The 20439-nt window shown below is 45.1% G+C and overlaps 1 protein-coding gene across 3 annotated transcripts in view; it reads right to left on the bottom strand.

Annotated features, from left to right (window-relative positions):
- LOC106541385 (unconventional myosin-X) overlaps positions 1-20439 on the bottom strand; it is a 71763-nt gene that overhangs the window by 7195 nt on the left and 44129 nt on the right. For 2 of the 3 annotated variants that reach the window (XM_087713509.1, XM_087713504.1), the window contains 10 exons: positions 18779-18921; positions 13860-14054; positions 11885-12045; positions 11211-11334; positions 9783-10080; positions 8932-9139; positions 8509-8645; positions 7829-7952; positions 6114-6563; positions 4319-4510 (listed from right to left, as the gene is read on the bottom strand). In XM_087713509.1, coding sequence (XP_087569635.1) covers positions 4319-4510; positions 6114-6563; positions 7829-7952; positions 8509-8645; positions 8932-9139; positions 9783-10080; positions 11211-11334; positions 11885-12045; positions 13860-14054; positions 18779-18921 — 2032 coding nt within the window. The remainder of the gene's footprint in view (positions 1-4318; positions 4511-6113; positions 6564-7828; positions 7953-8508; positions 8646-8931; positions 9140-9782; positions 10081-11210; positions 11335-11884; positions 12046-13859; positions 14055-18778; positions 18922-20439) is intronic. The other variant, XM_087713514.1, reaches the window with a different exon arrangement.

Genomic DNA, 20439 nt, shown 5'->3' with positions numbered 1-20439 from the left:
CCAAGCGTTTAGACCACCGCTCAGCACCCTATTCCAGGAGGTCCTCCTATTGTAACCCTGAGCAAGAATTCCAGCAGCTGAGGTATTCTGCCCCCAGATTCCCCAGGCAGGGGGATAGACAATTCTCCAGGGATAGATTCAGATTCCAACAGTCCAGCAAACATCCCTTTCGAGGAGGGGGCGGCCTCCCCTTCCGCAGGCAGAAGTGATTTGAGCTTGGATCACCTGATTGGTGGCCGCCCCTCCTTGTTTGCGGATCGCTGGGATCGCATCACCACGGATGCATGGGTACTCCAAACTGTTAGATCCAGATTGTGGCTGGAGCTCCGCTCCCATCCCCCAAATAGATTCCAGATCTTCCCCTCATCCAAGAACCCGATCAAGCGCTTCCTCATGCGCAAGGCCATCCGGCACCTACTGGACATCAAGGCAGTGGAGCTGGTTCCAGAGGGGGAGAAGGGGGTCAGGATTCTATTCAAACTTGTTTGTCGTCCCCAAGAGCTCAGGGGGGTGGAGGGCTATCTTGGATCTCAAGCTGCTAAACTCCAGGCTTGTCTACCATAACCTTAAGATGGCTTCCCTCAAGTCTATGCTGGAAGGGATCAGGCAGGGGGACTTCCTAGCCTCAATTGATCTCACAGAAGCCTATCTACACATCATGATTGCCCCAGAGCACCAGAGGTTCCTTAGATTCTCATATGAGGGCACCCATTACCAATACAGGGCCCTCCCCTTCAGGTTGGCCTCTGCCCCCAGGACCTTCACCAAGGTACTGGCTGTGGCAGCAGCTCACCTTTAAGCCCATCCGGTCCAGTTACATTGCTACCTTGATGACATCCTCGTGCTAGTCACGTCGGCTGACCGGACCGAGAGGGATCTGGGTCTCACTATCACCACCTTACAGTCCCTGGGGTTCTCGATCAATCTCGAGAAAAGCCACCTGGTTCCCACCACCAGGCTCCAACATTTGGGGACCATCATTGACTCGGTGGAGTATGAGGTGTTCCTGTTTCAGGAACGCAGGGACAGTATTGTAGAGTTGATTCAAGAGATTCGCAAGTCTCTCTCTGTTTCCGTAGCTCTTCTTTCCAGGCGCCTTGGCAAGCTCATCTCATACATTGGGATAGTGCTCTGGGCCCGTCTCCACGCCAGAGAACTGCAATGGTTCCTGCTTCCACATCACCGGGACGGGATGAGCGACACAAGCTTCAAGGTCCTCATGACACCCCAGGTGCTGCATTCCCTCCGTTGGTGGATGTCTCAGGCTCTGGCCAAGGGCTCCCTGTTTAGGGAACCAGACAAATTGGTCCTTACAACAGATGCAAGTCTGTTTGGCTGGGGGGTACACCTGGAGTTCCAGTTAGCTCAGGGCCAGTGGACTCCCACGGACCTACGGAAGAACATCAACTGGCTGGAGCTCAGAGCGATCCACCTGGCTCTGTGGCACTTCAAAGCGATGGTGGCCGGATGACACATCCTAGTTCTGACGGACAATGTGGCGGCCAAGGCACACATGAACAAGCAGGGGGGCACGCATTCCATGGCACTACCCGACAAGGCAGCGAGGCTTGGAAACTGGGTGGAACAGAACAGCCAGTCGATTCGGGCGGAACACATCTCCGGCGTTGAAAATCAACAGGCGGACTGGCTCAGCAGGGAGACAGTAAAGCACGGAGAGTGGCAGCTTCATCCCAGCATCTTCGAGCGGATTTGCCAGAGATTTGGTCGGCCGACAATGGATCTCTTCACCTCCCCGTCAAACGCCCAGCTTCCGAGGTTCATCTCGTGGTTCCCAACTCGAGAAGTGGTGGACATCAACGGCTTGTGCTGCAGATGGCCGTTGGAACGTCTCTATGCCTTCCCCCCCCCTTCCCGGGGTTTTGAGGAAGTTAGTGCTAGAGACAGTAGAGATCATCCTGGTGGCCCTTAGTGATCCTGGCAGACCTGGTGGTGATGTCGACTCTTCCCCATTGGAGGATCCCGCGGGAGGAGGTGGCCCTGCGCCAGGAGAGCCTGGAATACCCGGACTCAGAATGGCTCCACCTAACCATTTGGCGCTTGAGCGGGAGCAGCTAAGGGAGGCCCAATTCTCTGCCAGGGTCATCAAAACCATCGAGGCGGCTAGAAGGACCTCTACTAGCTGCATCTATGATGCTATCTGGGCTTCCTTTGTGGCCTGGTGTTGGTCTGCGCAGGTAGAACCGACATCGCCTCAGTCCCTCAAGTGCTGGACTTCCTCCAGGATGGCTTGGAGAAAGGGCTGGCCCACAGTACCCTCAGGAGGCAGAACGTAGCCTTAGCCACAGTCCTTGGAGGGGTGGGGTCCCAATCCTTATCCCAGCACCCGATCTTAAAGAGGTTCCTCAGGGGGGCAGCGAATCTTTGGCCTCCGGTGGTCCACCGCTTCCCCACCTGGGACCTTCCCATGGCCCTCCAGGCTCTGATGGAGGTGAGCTTGCAGTTTCTGACACTCAGGGTAGTCTTCCTCGTAGCGATTACCTCGACGAGGAAGGCGTCCGAGCTCAATGCTCTGTCCACCTGGACAGATCTCTGTACCTTCCACGACAACAGAGTCGTGCTCAGACTTGATCCTGCCTTCCTTTCTAAAGTCAACTCCCCCTTTCATAGGGCTCAGGAGGTAGTTCTACTGGACTTCTGCCCAGCTCCTTCCAGAGGATTGGACATAAGAAGGGCATTGCATATTTACCTGAAGCGCACAGCTGCCCTTAGATGGTCGAAGGCGCTTTTTGTCTCCTTCCAGCACTTGATACAAGGAGCAAAGGTATCTCCGGCCACCATCAGCAAATGGATTAAGCTATCCATCTCCAAGGCCTATGAGGTGCGAGGGCTCCCGGTGCCAGAGAGCATCACCGCACACTCCTACCAGGAGCACGGCTACCTCTAAGGCCTGGCCCACCCAGGCACCCATCGAGGATATTTGTAGAGCATCCGTCTGGTCTTCGCCCTCGCCCTTCATTAGACACTACCAGCTGGATGCCTCTGCCTCCGCGGAGGCATCCTTTGATAGGAGGGTTCTTCAGGAAGTGCTGGACACTCGGTGGGCTCAGGCCCAATGATCCCTCCCATGGACATCTAGCTTTGGTATGTCCCATTGGTGACTCCTCCCATGCCCCACTCCGGGTCTTATCTGAACTGCATGTCTTGAAGGTGGCGTGGGAGTAGTCACTTCCCAACTGTTCAGTGCGCCTCTGCACATGAGGGGCCTGAGCTGGTTAGTTACTGGTCAGTCAGGGACCAGTGAAGGAGTTGGTGTGTTTTCCTGTTCCCTTCTTTCCCAGGTTCAGCCTCGACTGGACCATCAGTTAATCTGGAAAGTCAAGAGGAGGAGTAGAGGAAGTGGCCTCAAATTCTACCTCAGTCTCCGGGCAAATGGGCCGTGTTAATACCCATTGGTGACTACTCCCACGTCACCTTCGAGACATGCAGTTCAGGTAAGACCAACTGACATTCTCACTATTGCTCAAAAACTCAGAAGCCCTTGCTGATATATCCACGATTATCCAAAGATATATTAAAATTTTATAGCTTGTTCCTGCTCTGAACGTGGAACAAATAACAGAAGGAAGACATGGTCTATGAAGGGATTGCCTGATATTCTTACCAGCCACCTAACTTTCCAATTGAAGTTATATAATTAACTGCTCTGCCGTATCCTTTTTCTAGCCTGGTGGATCTTAAACTCTGGTCTGGGAACTCCTGGAAGTCATTGAGACCCTTTCAGGGGGCCTGCAAAGTCAAATATTCTAAGCTTTCTCAGTTTTAATATCTAGTACAGTGCATATAGGGATGCGGTGGCTCAGTGGCTAAGATGCTGAGCTTGTCGATCAGAAAGGCTGGCAGTTTGGCAGTTCAAATCCCTAGTGGCGCGTAACAGAGTGAGCTCCCGTTACTGGTCCCAGCTTCTGCCAACATAGCAATTCAAAAACATGTAAAAATGCAAGTAGAATAATTGGAACCACTTTTGGTTGGAAGGTAATAGCATTCCATGTGTCTTTGGTGTTTAGTCATGCTGGCCACATGACCACGGAGACGTCTTCAGACACTGCTGGCTCTTCGGGTTTGAAACGGAGATGAGCACCGCCCCCTAGAGTTGGGAACGACTAGCACATATGTGCGAAGGGAACCTTTACCTTACAGTGCATATATTGATAGGTTTACTGTACTAGAATCCTTTTTAAGAATGTCAAGTGGTCCTGTGATCAAAATGTTTGAGAACCATTGGTCTAACCCATCCTGCCTTAGAAGAGTCATTTTTGAGCAGTTTAAATTCTTGAGACAAGAATGTCCTAAAATGTACCTGAGGGGTTTCAAAGTACATCTCTCTTTCATCCACAGTCAGCTTGAAGGTGTTGGGCTGAGGAGCTCCAAAGAAGATAATCTGCTCATACTGGAAAGTTTCCAGAGGCTTTGGCTCTCCCCGTTTGTACAGTGACACATTCTCCGTATTGACGCTGAGCCAAAGGTCATTTGGAAAGCCCCCTTCTTTGCACTATATGAAAAGAACCAAGAAGTGTTAGCAAACAGGGATGGTATAACTGAGGAAACTGCTTTTGCCCAAAATTGACAGGAAGTACGTGATGTATAAACAGATCTTTTTCCTGCTCCAGCCTCAGCCTCTTTCAACCCTTGTCTTTTACCACTAGTACTTTTAAAAAAAATATTTCTCAAAACAGGTGAAAAGTATTACATTAAAATGGCTTCTTTCTTACTCAGACATTTTCTATGCAATCTTTTTAATACAAGGACTTTTCCAACTACAAAAGTCTCCATAGGAAGGAAGGAGGGAGGGAGGGAGGGAGGGAGGGAGGGACTAAGTAAGTAAGTAAGTAAGTAAGTAAGTAAGTAAGTAAATTAGTTTTGGGAGATGAAATTATCCAGGCCTTAGCTTGTTCTACACTTTGTGTTGAGAGCTTTTAGCCACTAATGTCACTTTAAGAGTTATTAATGTGTGGGATCAATTGGAAAAGGAGCAATGGGAACTTTGGAAAGGGAAGGAAATTGGAACTGTTTTTTTAAAAGTACAAATATATCATTTAATGATGTCTTTCAGCGTCCCCCCCCCATCAAGTTACTAGCTCAGATGTGTACGCTCGGTATACCATCTAATGCCAAACTCTAGCAATTGGACTCCACCCACTTTCGTAGTCCTTTATCCAGACAGGACATCAGAATATACCATATTAAGAGCCACTATTGTAATTGAAGTAATGAATTTTGAAAGAAACCACCCCTGTTAAAATCCCAGCTTAAGTGTTGAATATTTCTGCAGCCAAGTGATAATTTGAATCTGGAACTCTCCAGTTCTGCTGTTGAACTTCTTCATACAAGTTCTTCAGCAAGTTATTGAACAACAGGTACCGTTCCTAACAGGGATAACACAACCATGTAAGATTTTTTTTGAAAAAAATAAAGATGCCAAAATAACATGCATAAAAGGTACTTTAGAAACTGTTAACTTAGGTGTGAGAGAATTATCTACAGACAATTTGAGCAAAGGGGCATAGTAGGAATTTTTAGAAAAATATCCTGGGCACATGACCAAAAAAACCCCCCAGCAATATGGGAATGCTAGATCACAAAGTGACTTTCATAGTGGGCACATCCAGTCACAAAATAAAAGACGAGCAGGTGATTCCAGCAACCAAGTATCTTTCCTATGATCCTGAATACAAAAGGTGTCATCTGAATCTCACACAATACAACACAAAACTAGAATCAACAACATGCAATACCGCATGTTCACCCCCAGCTTCCTTCTTTTCCTTATTGCCATCCCAGTTTTCCTCTTTACCTTGTCCCTCCTTTCCTTCCTTCCTTGGCAGCTGGGAATACTGAAAAGGCAAAACCTTTTGTTTCGTGCTATGTTTCCTTCCTTGGATTGTTTGTCCAAATGGAACACAGAACTAGAAGATGTCAGGTGGACAGAGAGGCCAGTATTTCACACACGCACCAAAACCAATTACGAGATTGGGGGGGGGAGGACACAAAACATCAGGAGGACACTTGGGCTATGGGTGGAAGCATGCAGAGGTAGTTCTGCTGCTGAGCATCACAGGGCTTTACCCCACACATGCTTCCATACCTGCTCTTACCTCAACGTCAAAGAGGGTGGAGCCATAACCTGACCATTCTTTCATGATTGCCATGTAAGCCACCATGGCCTGTTGCTGTAGCAACCCCTGCAGTTTGTTCCATTTTTCTGTGATGCTGGCCCGAGCTGCTGACAGTTCTTCTTTCACCCACATCTCTACCATCTGCTCCTCTTCCACTTTTTGCTTCTTCACCGAGCCTGTCTTGAAGCCACGCTTCAGAGTGCCCTCCAGGAAGCTAGTCCGCCTTCTCTCCAGAACTTGGCTGCTGGAGCCGCTACTCTTCATCGACTGCAGAATTTTTGACTTCAGACGGTTCACTGGATAGACGCTGTCAAGGGACCAGGAGATTTTGAAATAGTCCCCATAAAGATACTGCAGTCTCAGTGATGCCAAGTGTTGCAGGGTCTCCTCTGGGCCGGGGAAGTGACCATCAATGAGACTTTCATGCGCCTGGTTAAAAAGTCAGAAGTAACCATTATTCCCAGCCTTTTATATTTATTTACTAGCTGATAAGCCAATGCTGCCCGGGTATTTATTTATCCCAGCCCTGCTTCCATGAACATTGCCGCAATTTGTTGTAATGTTGGATTTTCCACCTTACAAGAAGGAGCCGCCTTGTGGAGTACTGTGAAGCCGTTACCATGGCAACTCCACAGTATTGTACAGTAGACGCCATTTTAAGGCAGTACGGTAGAAGCCATTTTAAGGCACAACAGGCTCTTAACATACCCCCAAGGGGTGTTAGGCGTGTCTTACCCCCACAGTATTTGTTTCCAGAGGATAAGTAATCTGTGTACCAAGTCTGGTTGAAATTGCTCAAGGCATTCCAGAGTTATGCTGGAAGATGCACAAATACACACAGCCATTTTTATATAGATAAGGTAGTGGAGTGCAGTATAGTAAATACTATCACATTTCAGAATACACCTCACAGGTGATACTAGTACTGAAATGTGCAAAATGTGAGCTTGCAGCTATTATAATTAAAACCTGTAAGATATTCAATAGCATAGACTCTCCTGACTTTGGAATTTCATTCGTAATTACAATATTATGATTCGTGTCTTGTTTTCTCAGGTAATGTAAATCAATCTGGCTTGTTCGCAGCAATGTGCCAAAGCAGGCTAATTCTTTTCATCTCAGTCTGATCCATCTAAACACCAACTACCTGAGGTGTTGACGTAAAATCCTTGGCCCAGTCAGCTCCTAAGCCAGTCCTGATCAATGCACCTGGCAGGATATACTCTCACTAACTGCATCAAAAACTCCCATTTTAGGGAATATAGAATTCCCACCTATTTTTCCCAATTCTCTTTGGTTTTTTAATAAGCTTCCTACCTATGGAATGCAAGCAAGGCTTCATCACTTCATTTCCCACCTTTCCAACTGGCTGCATTAGAAGACTTCCTCAAGCTATTGATACTGAATTCTGAAATAGACATGTTTTTCAGCCTCCCAATATCTCCAATTTTTTGTCAAGGACTAACTAGGTGAGCTTTAAAAAATTGCCCATTGTTGATTGAGTTTGGACGTTTGCTTGGTATTACTGACAAACGGAGGGTAGTTTCACCTAAAACAGGCTCCTTGGGCTAAAAGGAAACCTCTCCAACCCCACTGCTAGTTACATTCTGTCATTTACTAACATGCTACATCCATCTTTGACCCAATGAAGTTGTATGAATCTAGCTGCTTAGTCAGTTTCATGGAAGGGTTACCTGCTCAAACATAAAGGCAAATTCCACTCCCTCTTTGGGAACATTTTCAACATCAAGAAAACAATAGAGTTTAAAATACAGCTGCCAATGGCCGTCCACATCCTCTTCCATGGATCCAGAAAGTCTAAACACATAGGAGGAGAGTTTGGTGATCATTTGGATTACAGATCAAGAAGATGACTAAGATATCACAGGTATGTTACTGAACTTCTTGCCACTCCTTCCACAACATTTAGAAAAGCTCAGCACATGGTGCACCACCAAGATTTTTGTATCACTGCAAATAGCAGCATGAGTGGGACAAGGCAAGTTATGAGATGTTGATACTGCTTGTGGCAAGTGACTTTAGGCATAATAGCTAGGTAATATATGGCCCACATCAGGGGGACGGGACACGGGGGGACAGAAGAGGCTTAAAATCACTTCATCCTCCATTTTCCAAGATTCATTTGTAACTCTGTGTGAGTACAAATGTAGATATATGAAGCATGGTATTGAAAATGAGCCATAGCCTTCTTAGCAAGAAACACATACTAAATTCTTAGCAAAAAACTAAGTCTAAACTTAAATAGAGGGGCTGAGGCCTAAATAATTTGTATGGGTATTTTCACATGATGGACACTCAACTTTACAGATATGTCTCACACACCTGAAGTCCCAAGTATAGTGATTTTTCCTACCTCTCAAACTTGGCCAAAACATCTGCTACAATCACCCGGCTCTCAATGGCTTTATCCACATGTTTATTACGCTCAAAGAGGGCAAACATATTCCGACTGTCTTCCATGGCCAGCCCCCGGATCAGCTTCTCTACCACCTGAAAGTGGAGAGAGAAAGTAGGAAAATTGAGCCCAACCAAGTTATTCTATCATTGTTCAACAATGGAATTGGGCAATAAGACGTGATTGGGAAAGGCTACAAACAGTTTGGAGAAAGGACTTACATTTTGAGGCAGAGTTTCTAAGAAACTGGACTACAGATCAGAAGGGAAGAGAGAGCTTCCATTTCCAATATTTTAATTCTTTCTTGGATCAATCAGTGAAGAGACAGCAATTATAGGGTTCCTAGGCAGCCCAACTTTTTAAAAAAACTTCTATTCTTACCTCCCCTGCACTGGTGTGAGAATTGATAGTGATCTGACAGGAACCTCCTCCGTGGCAATAGACAGTAGTGGTCATTTCCTCCCGCGCGATAAGTGCTTGTATTTCCTCCTGGGAGGGGACAAATTCTCTGCTCTTGGTTCTCTTCAGGGAATCAGTGATGAACTGAGAATACTGGTTTACTTCTGTGCCCAGAAAGAAATCTTTTACTCTGGGATGGGAAAAGAAGAGATACAGTGTCCTGTAACATGTTTTGACATTCGGAACCCTTCATCATTTGTACGTGGCAGAAAAGAAGCCAAACTCATTCAAAGGCCATAAATTACTTAGAGTTTTCTGACTACAGGGCTAGTATTCTGTTTTCATTTTTACGGCATCAGGGAATAAAGAGCACAACTGTGTAATAAAGTAGAGTTCCCTAATCTTTCTAGGTTGGTGACCCGGAAGTGGGAGGGGCATGTGCAAGTGCATGTGCGAACAAGGCTGTGAGCACGCTTGTGACGCTCATGACGATGCTTGAACATGTGCAAGGCTCGTGGCAACACTAATGCCTGCACAACACTTGTGGCAATACTAGTGCGAGTAGGAGGGTGCAGATGGGTGCATGGTGACCAGCCACTCACACAGCCCGATGGTCAACAGGCCACGGCCCATAGGTTGGGGACCCCTTTAATTAAGTGTTAGGAGAGGCAATGCAAACATATCTCATGGGGTGGGGGAGTGTCTTACACTATACAGGACATAAAGCATGGATCAGAATCTCTCCCGGCAACTGGTCTAGTTTTAACTTTCAACTGTGATCTACACCCAAGGGCAATGGGTATAAGCACGAGTGTGCATAGAATACCTCTTACCTCCTGAGATGAAACTTGAGGTAACGGAGGATTCCCCGGCTGGGAAGGAAGGTACAGCTCATACAGGTCATGAGCTGCCAGTGGTGAAGGTTACCAGGGCTGTTGGGCTGTGGCACATGATTGGTTTGCTTGATCAGCTGACAATAGACTTCATCGCGGAGGCCCCTGAGATCATGGCAGGTCTGAAGGATGCCCTGGATAATGGGGATAGGGTCAGACACGGACTCAATCTCCTGAAGGGAGTTGAAGATCTTCATGGCTTCATCCTGAAGACTGCTATAGCCCTTCTCTTGCTGCACTGTAAGAGAAAAAGGGGCACAACAATAAGGCAAGGGAGACGACAATCAGTACAGTACCTCTTTGGGAAATATTTGTTTGTCAGGCAGTTTCACATTTAAATATAATAATCTTATGAAAATTACATATATGCCCCTCAGGGGTTTGCAATACAGTTATTCATGTCCATTCTAGCCTTCTCTGAATTGTTATCCACCAGATGTCTAAAATTTGTCTCATTTAAAATTGAAGAGCTGAGGTGGCACAGTGGTTAAATGCAGCACTGCAGGCTACTTCAGCTGACTGCAGTTCTGCAGTTCGGCTGTTCAAATCTCACGGGCTCAAGGTTGACTCAGCCTTCCATCCTCCCGAGGTGGGTAAAATGAGGACCCGGATTGTTGGGGGCAATATGCTGACTCTGTAAACTGCTTAGAGAGGGCTGAAAGCCCTATGAAGTGGTATATAAGTCTAACTGCTATTGCTATTGTAAGGGATTTTGGTAGATGAAATTGATCACATCTGGACAGTGCCAGATTAGGGGAGATTCACTGCAGTCCCGCAGAATAGTGAGTGCATAATCGCTCTCCTAGATCAATGTAGAATTCTCCCCCACTTTTCCATCTGGAAAGGCACTAGATTCTACACTGCTCTGAAAGGCAGAAAAAAGACAATCTGAGCTAAGGAGATAACTGATGCAATAAGAAATAGAATAAAATTGATTTAATTCAAGTTAGAAAAGGGAACCAAATTACCAGCATAATTCTTGAGAGCTGTCTGGGTAAGATATATTTTAAATAATATTGCTATTATTAATTGCATAGTAATGATTTCTAACATTGTGAATAGAAGTGTGCCCCCTCCTGTTTACAGAATAATCTCAGTTTTGAATGCTTAATCTAAAGGCAACAGCACTAAAAACACTGGGTTTTTTTCCCCTTATGTACACTTATGAATTTGTCTCATTTAAAATAATAGATCTTTTGCTTTTTAATCAAACATCTATAGGATTGCACTGTTCATTTTTACAGTCTTTTAGATATGAGACTTGATACTCCAGAACTTTGCCCTCTCGCCAGCTACGTTTTGACAATTATTTCCCCTCCCCCCACTTTCTGACTTGGTTCCTCAAATGTCAAAACCATAGTTACTTACTGTTGATCCCGACATCTCCATAAGGCAGAGGCAGCAGTGGTGAGTGCAAGGGATGCTGGGTGTATCTCAGGATGGGATTCCTTCGGTAGATTTGTTCTACCACTTCAGAATTAGCATTATTTTCCTGAAGTAAACAGAGGGGCGCAGGGAGAGAGAAGGTGAGTGACAGAGATGTTTCCAGTGGCTTTGCCTTTTTTCCTCCCAATATACAGGGTGTACGTACCAAAAACCAGGCAATAAGTTTTATTTTTTTCCAAAGAAAATATTACTGTTAATGTTGAAAGGTCATTACTTTTAATTATTTAATTATTACAGTAGTTGAACCAGCAATCTTTTACGTGTGACATGTATGATGTACTAATGATCTAAGCCGCTGATGCAACATAATAGGCAGCCTTTATTATGCTGTACATATATGTGTCAAACACACCATGAAGGATCTACTACTGTAATTAAAGTCTGTGCTGAAAAATGCATATGCAGCTGTATAATATTATCAAATGTCCCTGATTGAGTGATGGGGATAGAATAAAGAGGGTTTCACACATTAAAAAGTGCATTTGTGATTTAAAAAAAAGAAAGGCTGGTCAGGACTCTGGAGTTATGTTCATATCCAGAAGGAGATTAAACTATGGCTTCTGTGTACAGCTCAATTAAGATTTTGTGGAACTCACTCTAATGTCACAAATAAGTTGCTGTGTGGGAGTTTCGATGGGAACTTTGCTGTCAATGACTCCTTGGATGGCAGAGGCCCAGCGCATGGCTTCATTCAACAACTTCGTGTAGAGGTGGTATGAATGCTTTCTGCCATGCACAGTGATGTTCCAGTAACCTGCTGGCACAAACACAACCAAGATGAGTGTGTCACTATTTCAGACCAGTAAATAACAAGCAAGGCAATGGAGAAGACAGGAAGAGGTGCTACTCAGCCAAGACATGGAGGCAATTTGTTGTATTCAACTCCAGTGTGATGTAATGTTAACTGTGCAGCCCAAAGGCTCTGAAAGCTATTGGTTCTGCTACCAAAATGCTAGTTAAAATCTCTTTGATGAGGACTGCTCCATCCTTCATTGAATATGGAAACTTATTTTGCTCCAAGAAACCAATGAATGAAGTATTAAGATCTGCCAGTTGTACAATTTTGGTTCAAGAAACATCTGGACTTCTCAAGTATGAATGCAGAGCTAAGATCTAATTATTTTTTCTGGATTTTTTTTTTCTAGCCAAGCATGGAAGGTAATCAAGTTGTTAGAGGGGAAGCGGAGCAAATCGTTTCTCCTAGGAACCTTAATTTCCTCTGGATGGGAAGAGACTTCATTCTACTAATCCAGCATTCAAGGTAAGTGTAAAAGTCGGTTCTGTTTTTCTAAATGTGAATGAATATATATAAAAAAGACCAACTGTGTGCCTGAACCTAGTCAAATAATGATATGATATGTGAGAATATGGATGTGTAAGAACTCACCCACCCACTGTTCTGATATAACCCGTTAATTTAGCTAGCGCTACATGTCTCCCAGGTTTCATTTTCCTAGTCTGATATTATTGGAATGTACCTCTTAGCTGAGCTGAAGTCGTCCTCATGGTTATCAGTATATATAAGTCTTTGACTTCCAAGAGTTTGTTTAGTGATCATTCAAATTTGTAATGGCACTGAAAAAAGTGCCTTATGATCATTTTTCAGTTTCAACCTTTGCAGTATCCCCATGATCCTGTGATCAAAATTCAACTGCTTGGCAACTGGTACATATTTATGACGGCTGTGATCCCCTTTTGCAACCTTCTGAAAGCAAAGTCAATGGGAAAGCTGGATTCACTTTACAACCGGGTTACTAATTTGTTAACTGCAGTGATATTAACAATTGAGGCAAGAAAGGTTGTAAAATGGGGCAAAACTGACTTAACAACAGAAATGTTGGGCTCAATTGTGGTCGCAGGTTGAGGACTACCTGCATTTAACAAACTGATTTAGTCTATTTCTAGAGTCTGGGCGTATCTACAACATAATTATACTTTTTCTACAATAACTGTATCCAGAGTAAAAGGTATTTTTGGGTGATGTTATGGCTAAAGGCTACATTGGACTCATTGTTGCTTTTATGGAATTCCACGTTCACATCAAGCTGCTTTACAAAGTAGATGCTTTTAAGTTTTAATTTTGCCATGTTTCTTTGTATCATAAATATCTGTGAAATATGTTGGTTATATGGGCACCTTCTGACATTCTGCCATTCAAGGATTTTTTTTAGTATCATTTTTTCATTTTTGTTTTTCATAGATTCATGTGCACTTAATGATTTACAACTATTTCCGAAGATGAGTTTAATTTCATATATTTAATTGATCAGTTAATCGACCTTAAATATTATAACAATTGTAAATTTTCTATTTACTAATATTATTTTTCACACACTATGTTCTTTCTCACCTTTTTTCCTTTTCAGGTAGCCATTTATTTTATTTAAAAATTTTAAAATAAATGAAATAAAATTTTGCCATTTCTGCTTTACATGCAGCATAAAAGCATTTTCCCACAACGTGTTGACTATGCCCATGTCCAATGACAAATGCAGACACATTTCCACCTATTTATAATTGTACATAATGAATGCAATAAAACCCTCCAACTTCCTTATAGATAGCTCTTACCAGTTTCTTTGAAGATTCTTTCATTGGGCTGGATCACTGAGCAGAGGCTATTGAGAACAAGTGTCCCGAGCTTGGTGGCGGTGCGTTCAGAAGACTTGTAGTAGTCAAGGGCAGTGCTGGTCAGTACAAACCAGCGTTTCTTCAGCTTCAGGGACAATATCTTGTTGTTGCTCTGGACCTCCTTATGTAGCCACCCTGACAGGAAATACAAGATCCATGAACTCAACAAAACTTGTGCTCCTTTAGTACATCTATGCTTCTGGCTGGAGAGGGGGCTGTAGTGAAGCATCGGATCTTCCTTTTTTTAATTTCTAGCTTCACCTTCTGACTTTCTACGTAAAGTAATTGCACTAAGATTGTACTATATGATGCTGCAGGTGGCTTCCAACAATTTGGGGTGTGGTGTCTTCTAAAAATTGCCACCAAGTAATCATTCTTAATTTGACAAAAGAGGAAAATTATTAATCCACGAGGAATAATTATATTTCATATATTTTAAGTACATGAATCGACTGTTGACTTACCTGAACGGTCCTTCTATGTGCACTGCAAGGGGAATCAAAGCATGGATTAACTTTGTCCATTAGCCCAAAGACTGAGTTTTGCAAATTGATGGACTGGTTCAGTTTTGCACGAAGGTTCAGACGGTTTGAGAGATGCAAAAGAATTCTAGAAGTCAAGGGTAAGTCAGGATGTAATCGGAGAAAGGTAAGTCCAAGCCCAGAACAGCCGAAGCCGAGGGCGGGTTTGGATTCCCCTCGCAGCGCACATAGGACCGTTCAGGTAAGTCAATAGTCGTTCTCCTGCGAGCTGCTTGGGGAATCCAAGCATGGGACATTCCCAAGCAATAAACTTCAGGGGCAGGAGCGAGGCTGGTCTGGTGTCATAGCTGAAGAAGCCACCCTTTATAGCACACGCCGTCCAAAGGATGCCTCAGCCGAGGCATAAACGTCCACTTTGTAATGCCGGATAAAGGGCGATGGTGATGACCAGGTCGCTGCCCTGCATATGTCCTCCACCAAGGCTTGCTTTGCCCAGGCCGCTGTTGTGGCAGCAATCCTGGTAGAATGGGGAGTGATGCAACTGGGAACCGGTCGGGACTGACAGTCATACGCGAGGGCAATGCACGCTTTCAACCAGCGGCCAATAGTATGACAGGATGCCTTCTGGCCCATGGTGGCTGGTTGGAAGGATACGAACAGGGCCTCCATCCTTCTGAACGATGCAGTGCATTGCACATAGCGGCAAAGTGAACAACGGACGTCAAGATGATGGCAACGCAGTTCTTGGGGGTGAGACGTATGTGGGCAGAAATCCAGGAGAGTGATCTCTTGTGATCTGTGGAACCACGAGCTGACTTTTGGAAGGAACATTGGGTCCAAAAGGTAATACAACCTTGCTCGGATGGAAGATGCATAGGTTGTCCAGGACGGAGACCGCTGCTAACTCGGACACCCATCTGCCCGATGTGATGGCTACTAAAAAGATAGTCTTAAGAGTCAGTAACCTGAGGGAGATGGTCCAAATAGGCTTGAATGGAGCAGCTGTAAGGGCTTTGAGCACCAGGGAAAGGTCCCTGGTGGGATAGCGATGAATGATGAGTGGACTAAGATTCGATGCCCCCTTCAGGAAGGCCTGCACCCTGGGTGTTGAGGTAGGGGGTGGCCCCACCACAATTTGATGGCAGAGGGTGTTAGGTGTTAGCACCTTGTCCATGCCAATCTGTAGAAAGTCTAATACCTGCAGTATGGTTGCCTCGGTTGGGTCTGCACCTGTAGCTCGACAGCATCTGCAGGTGTGCCAGGTAGTCTCGTAGATGCAGATTGTTGACGGGCAGTGAGCCACCTGGATTGTGGAGATGACCTTGTCAAAGAAATGCTGTTGACTCAGAATCGCCAGCTGATGTGCTACATGGCTAACTGTAATAGCTGTGGATTTGGATGGATGAGGGCTCCTTGCGAGAGGGCTATCCGGTTGTCCGGAATTCTCCATGGGCGCAAGATGGACAGATGGACGAGGTCGGCATACCAGGGACGCCGTGGCCACATCGGTGCAACTAGTAGTACCTCCGCCCGTTCCGCTAGAACCTTCTGGATGACCAGCAGTACAATTGGCAGGGGCGGGAAGGCATAAAGGAGGCCCTCTGGCCAAGGGCTGCGAAGGGCGTCGATGCCTTCCGCCCCTGGTACCTGAAACCTGGTGTAGAATCACGGCAAGTGTGTGTTGTCGGGTTGAGCGAACAGGTCCACCTGCTGTTGACCGAAGCGACGGGACAGCTCTTGGAACAGGGCTGGGTGTAATCGCCACTCCGCCTGATCCACCGTGGCCCTGCTTAACCAATCCGCTTGGACATTCACAGTGCCCGATATGTGTTCCGCTCGGACTGACAACAGATGTTTCTCTGCCCAGTGGTGCAGACATTCTGCTTCCATCATCAGATTTGGACCTCGTGCCCTCCTGGCGGTTGACATGCGCTTTGGAGGCCACGTTGTTGGTGAGTATCAGCACATGGTTAGATGTCACCAGGTCTCAAAACCGCAGGCTAGGCAGATAGCCCGTAGCTCCAGCCATTTGATGCTGTTCCTCAGCTCCTGGGCGATCCAACGACCTTGTGCCACTTGATCCAGGGCGTGGGCTCCCCACCCGAATTGGCTCGCATCTGTTGTAACTATGATCCACTCTGGTTCTTTGAAGAGGCATCCCTTGAAGATGCGGGCTGACATCCACCAACAGAGCGACAGGAACACCTTGGTCGGTAAGTGAGCCCTGGCCTGAGAGTAACTGGTGTGAGCCCTTTGAAAGGGGAGGAGAAACCACTGGAGTGGTCATGTGTGGAACCTAAGGGACATCTATGCAAGATAACTTCCTTAGAAGTTGGGACAATACTGAAGGAAGGTGATCTCTGATTGAGATCGAGAGAGAGGGACACCATACATGTTTCCGAATTGATGACTGTGGAATCGGAGGACAATTGAGGGGAGGTGGAAGCCCCAGCGCTGCTCCCGGTTGTAGAACGATCCGCCATGCTAAATTAGGTTGAAAGGGCTCAAGCTCACATTCAATGAAAGACCAAATGCCGATGACAATCGAAGCAGGAGGCCGGAAGAGATCAAGCTCGTGTTCCGGTAGAATGGTGGTGAACCGACCTCCGTGGAGCAATGAATCTGGTGATTTTACGTCATTGTGGGCGGGAAAATGAAACCGCGCCCAGACTGACTGTTTTTCGATGTGAAATGGACCCTAAAATGGCTGCTGCAACTAACAGCGGCCGCGGGAAATTCAAATTGGCGAGGAAAATGGCCGCCGCCAGAATGGAGAAACCCAGGCTCGTAACTTGCCAGCAACCGCAGCTTTTTGAGGCACTCGATGGTCGAGGTAAAGACAGGGAACCCAGCTATATGGTGATGGGGCGTCCAGGCTCCGTGCGTCGCAAGGCAACCTCGGGGAAACAGCGGGTAGAGCGGCCGGCGTGGCGAACTGATCCCCAACCGTGGCAAGACAAACGAAGGTGGCGAACTGACCTTCCAACAAATATCACCGAAGCAACGTCGCTTCCAAGGAAGAGTTCCCTGGCCCCGAAGGCTCCCGGAATGCTAACATCCAATTGCTACCTTAAACAAAAAGGAAACGAACCTATATGCAGAGATATCTAATGCTCCATGGAAGGAGCTCAAGCTGTTGCACAGAGTTGTAGGGAATCCAAGTTGAATAATAATAATGATGAATTTGTCTAATAACCTAGAGAGAATGTTTTTACGTCTCTTTAGGCTGAACTGAGTTAAAAAACTGAACCAGTCCAGTTAGAGGAGGCATGGCCATCAATTTGCATAACAGTCTCTAGGCTAATGGACAAAGTTAACCCATGTTTGGATTCCCCAAGCAGCGCACAGGAGAATTGTATTAATATAATAGCACCCCACAAAGTTGCATTTTATTAAACTAAGCAGCTATTTATTTATTTATTAGAATTTTTATGCAACTTTCCAATCCAGTTTCTGATACATTTGTTCAATAAAAAGTTCAAAATAGCAGATCAATTTCACAGATTATTAAATAACTATAAATAATAAATACAATTTTAAACAACAAAATGCCCATGACCCATGAGAAACAATAACAACCCAAGCACAACCAAGGGAAGGAGCTTTATATTAAGTTTATCATGTTTTGTTCAATATTATTTATACAAAGATATATACAGCTGCCATGTATCTTTATAGCAATCCTCACAATCCCCCTGCAGAGCCTTTCAGCAGGTTGCCGGATGACCACCTAATGAATTCCTGGCTCAGAATTTAATAGCTTGCTCTTCTAGTCAAGATATTGTCTCAATTCTCCTGGCCACGGACCACTTTGTACCCAGCTGCTGAAGGGCTACTCTTTCTGTATGTGAGAAGATTGAACTGTTGTTATTATTCTAGTGAGTGGCTAAAAACGGCACTGTAAAAGAATCCTTTTACTTGCCGGAGCATAAAAAGAGCAAAATCCTGATAATTTCTCAATTGATAGTTAGCATTTTCAGCTTCTCCTATGTTTGATGACTCTCCAGAACTATAGCTCCAGCACCTACATTGGCTGGGAATTCTGAACATGAAGTTCAACATTTCACACTAAGAAATGATTTAACTGATTGTCTATGGAGATTCTCAATCATCCAGGTCATGGTTGTCCAAAAGGTGCTTTTCCAAAAGGCAACTGGATTTTCTTGTTTGTTTGTTTTTCCATTTAAAATGTTGTGCTTCTCACCCAAGAAGTTTCTTCAGTTCTGGAGAAACTGAAGAAGCTTCTTGGATGAGAGGTGAAATATTTTCAAGGAAAAAAACGAAGAAAGTCCTGTTGCTTCTTGGAAAAGCACCTTTAGGGTTTAGCTGATTATTTCTGCCTTGGTCATCTCTGGAACTTCATTTTTTTTTTTTTACCTCTCACAATAAATTCCTGCCCATCAACCCTGGATTCGCCTTTGGGCTTCTGTAGGAGAGAGATCCAGTGGTGCATCTCTTCAGGGATGTCACTGTTGCAATGAATGACTCTATTTGCCGTGATGATGACAAAGGAATTTGGCCTGCAAAGTAGAAGGAAGGTACGTCATCTCATCCTTGCCATGGAAAGCTTTAACATTTACAGAATTTACTCCCTGGGAAAAGAAATGAATAGCTCTCCTTCCCAAGTCTGAGAATAGAGATTATGATTATTATGATCGCAACTTTTTTCCCTTCACTAAACCAGGTGTGGCCGTGGCCAGTGCATGACGCATCTGGCCCGCAGGCCGCGAGTTTTGACAGTCCTGGACTAAACAATTAGGAAGAAAACATACAAATTTCCATCTTGTGTTTTGAAAAAAAAGTATATTTAATATTGTGTCCATTATTGGGGGAAATATATATTGTAAATGCCAGAAACTGGGAAAGATAAGATGTGAATTTAATATTAATATTGAGCTCATGCCTTGCTACTAGGCTTACCACAATGACTGAACAAACCTGGAAGTTGAGATAGTCCAATCATCTGATCCAGCCCATTAGTTTTTATGTTCTTAACATAGCAATCACTCTTCAACACAGGTTTCTTCCTTTTTAGACATTCTTCTCAGAGAATCAAATAAAATGGATTGTCTTGACCAAAACACATGGCCAGGATCATTTGCATTGATTCTCCCTTGCCCATACAGTTTTACTGTGGGCTAAACATAGAGCTCTATTATAAAAAGTATGCCTCTACCATCAAAACATCTCAGTTTATTTAGTTGCATCATTATAATCAACACTATTATTTAAAATAACATTTTTCTGAAATCCAAATCTAAGCTGATTTTTATTGATCTTGAATTTATGCTTTTTTCAAAGATGTAAAAAAATCAGGAGCACCTTTTGTATCAAATTTTGTTTTTCAAAAGATGCTACCAATATTTGCCATTTAGACCAACATGGACCTCCTCCTCCTCCTCCTCCTCCACAGTGTCCTCTCCACGTGCCTATGATGAAGGATTCAAAATTCACTCCATCTAGAAAAGCCACTCATCACTATGGGATGATTGTAGAAGTACGAGCCTTAGCTTCCTGCTGTGTGTAACATTTTATTATTTATTTTATTTATTAACTCCCAACTCGCAGTGACTCTTTTATTTCTGTAAGAGGCTTTTAAAGGATGTCAAACTATAGACCAATGTTATTTTGCTCTGCAGAAGAGGGGAGCCACCCCCAGCAGTGGTAGGTTGCAGGCAGTACGCCCTTATACGGGCGTACTGGAGCCTGCCCGGAGCACCGGGTACCGTTCCGGTATGGTGCTCCGGAGGGCCCACCCGAGCTCCTTACCTGTCCTTTAAGCCTTTGGTGCTTCTGCGCAAGCACATGGCATCTACGGCTCCTGCGTGACGCTCCACCGAGCAGCTGGAGCATCACGGAGGCTTGCTAAGGCATTGCAGGTAGGTACGATACATGCGCACACCGCGCATGTCCATGTAGGTGACGCCGGGCCAGTTCCAATGGTTGGAACGGGATCCGGAACCCACCACTGCACCCCAGGGTGGGAAATTGTGCAAATATGCTTCTCAAACACACGTATTAGAGGGGTTACTCACTAT

The sequence above is a fragment of the Thamnophis sirtalis genome, unplaced genomic scaffold (genome assembly GCF_051295495.1).
Source record: "Thamnophis sirtalis isolate CommonGarterSnake01/CBP01778 unplaced genomic scaffold, rThaSir2_p1.2 scaffold_1, whole genome shotgun sequence".
Taxonomy (NCBI): Eukaryota; Metazoa; Chordata; class Lepidosauria; order Squamata; family Natricidae; genus Thamnophis; species Thamnophis sirtalis.
This window is presented reverse-complemented; position numbering and strand designations above follow the sequence as displayed.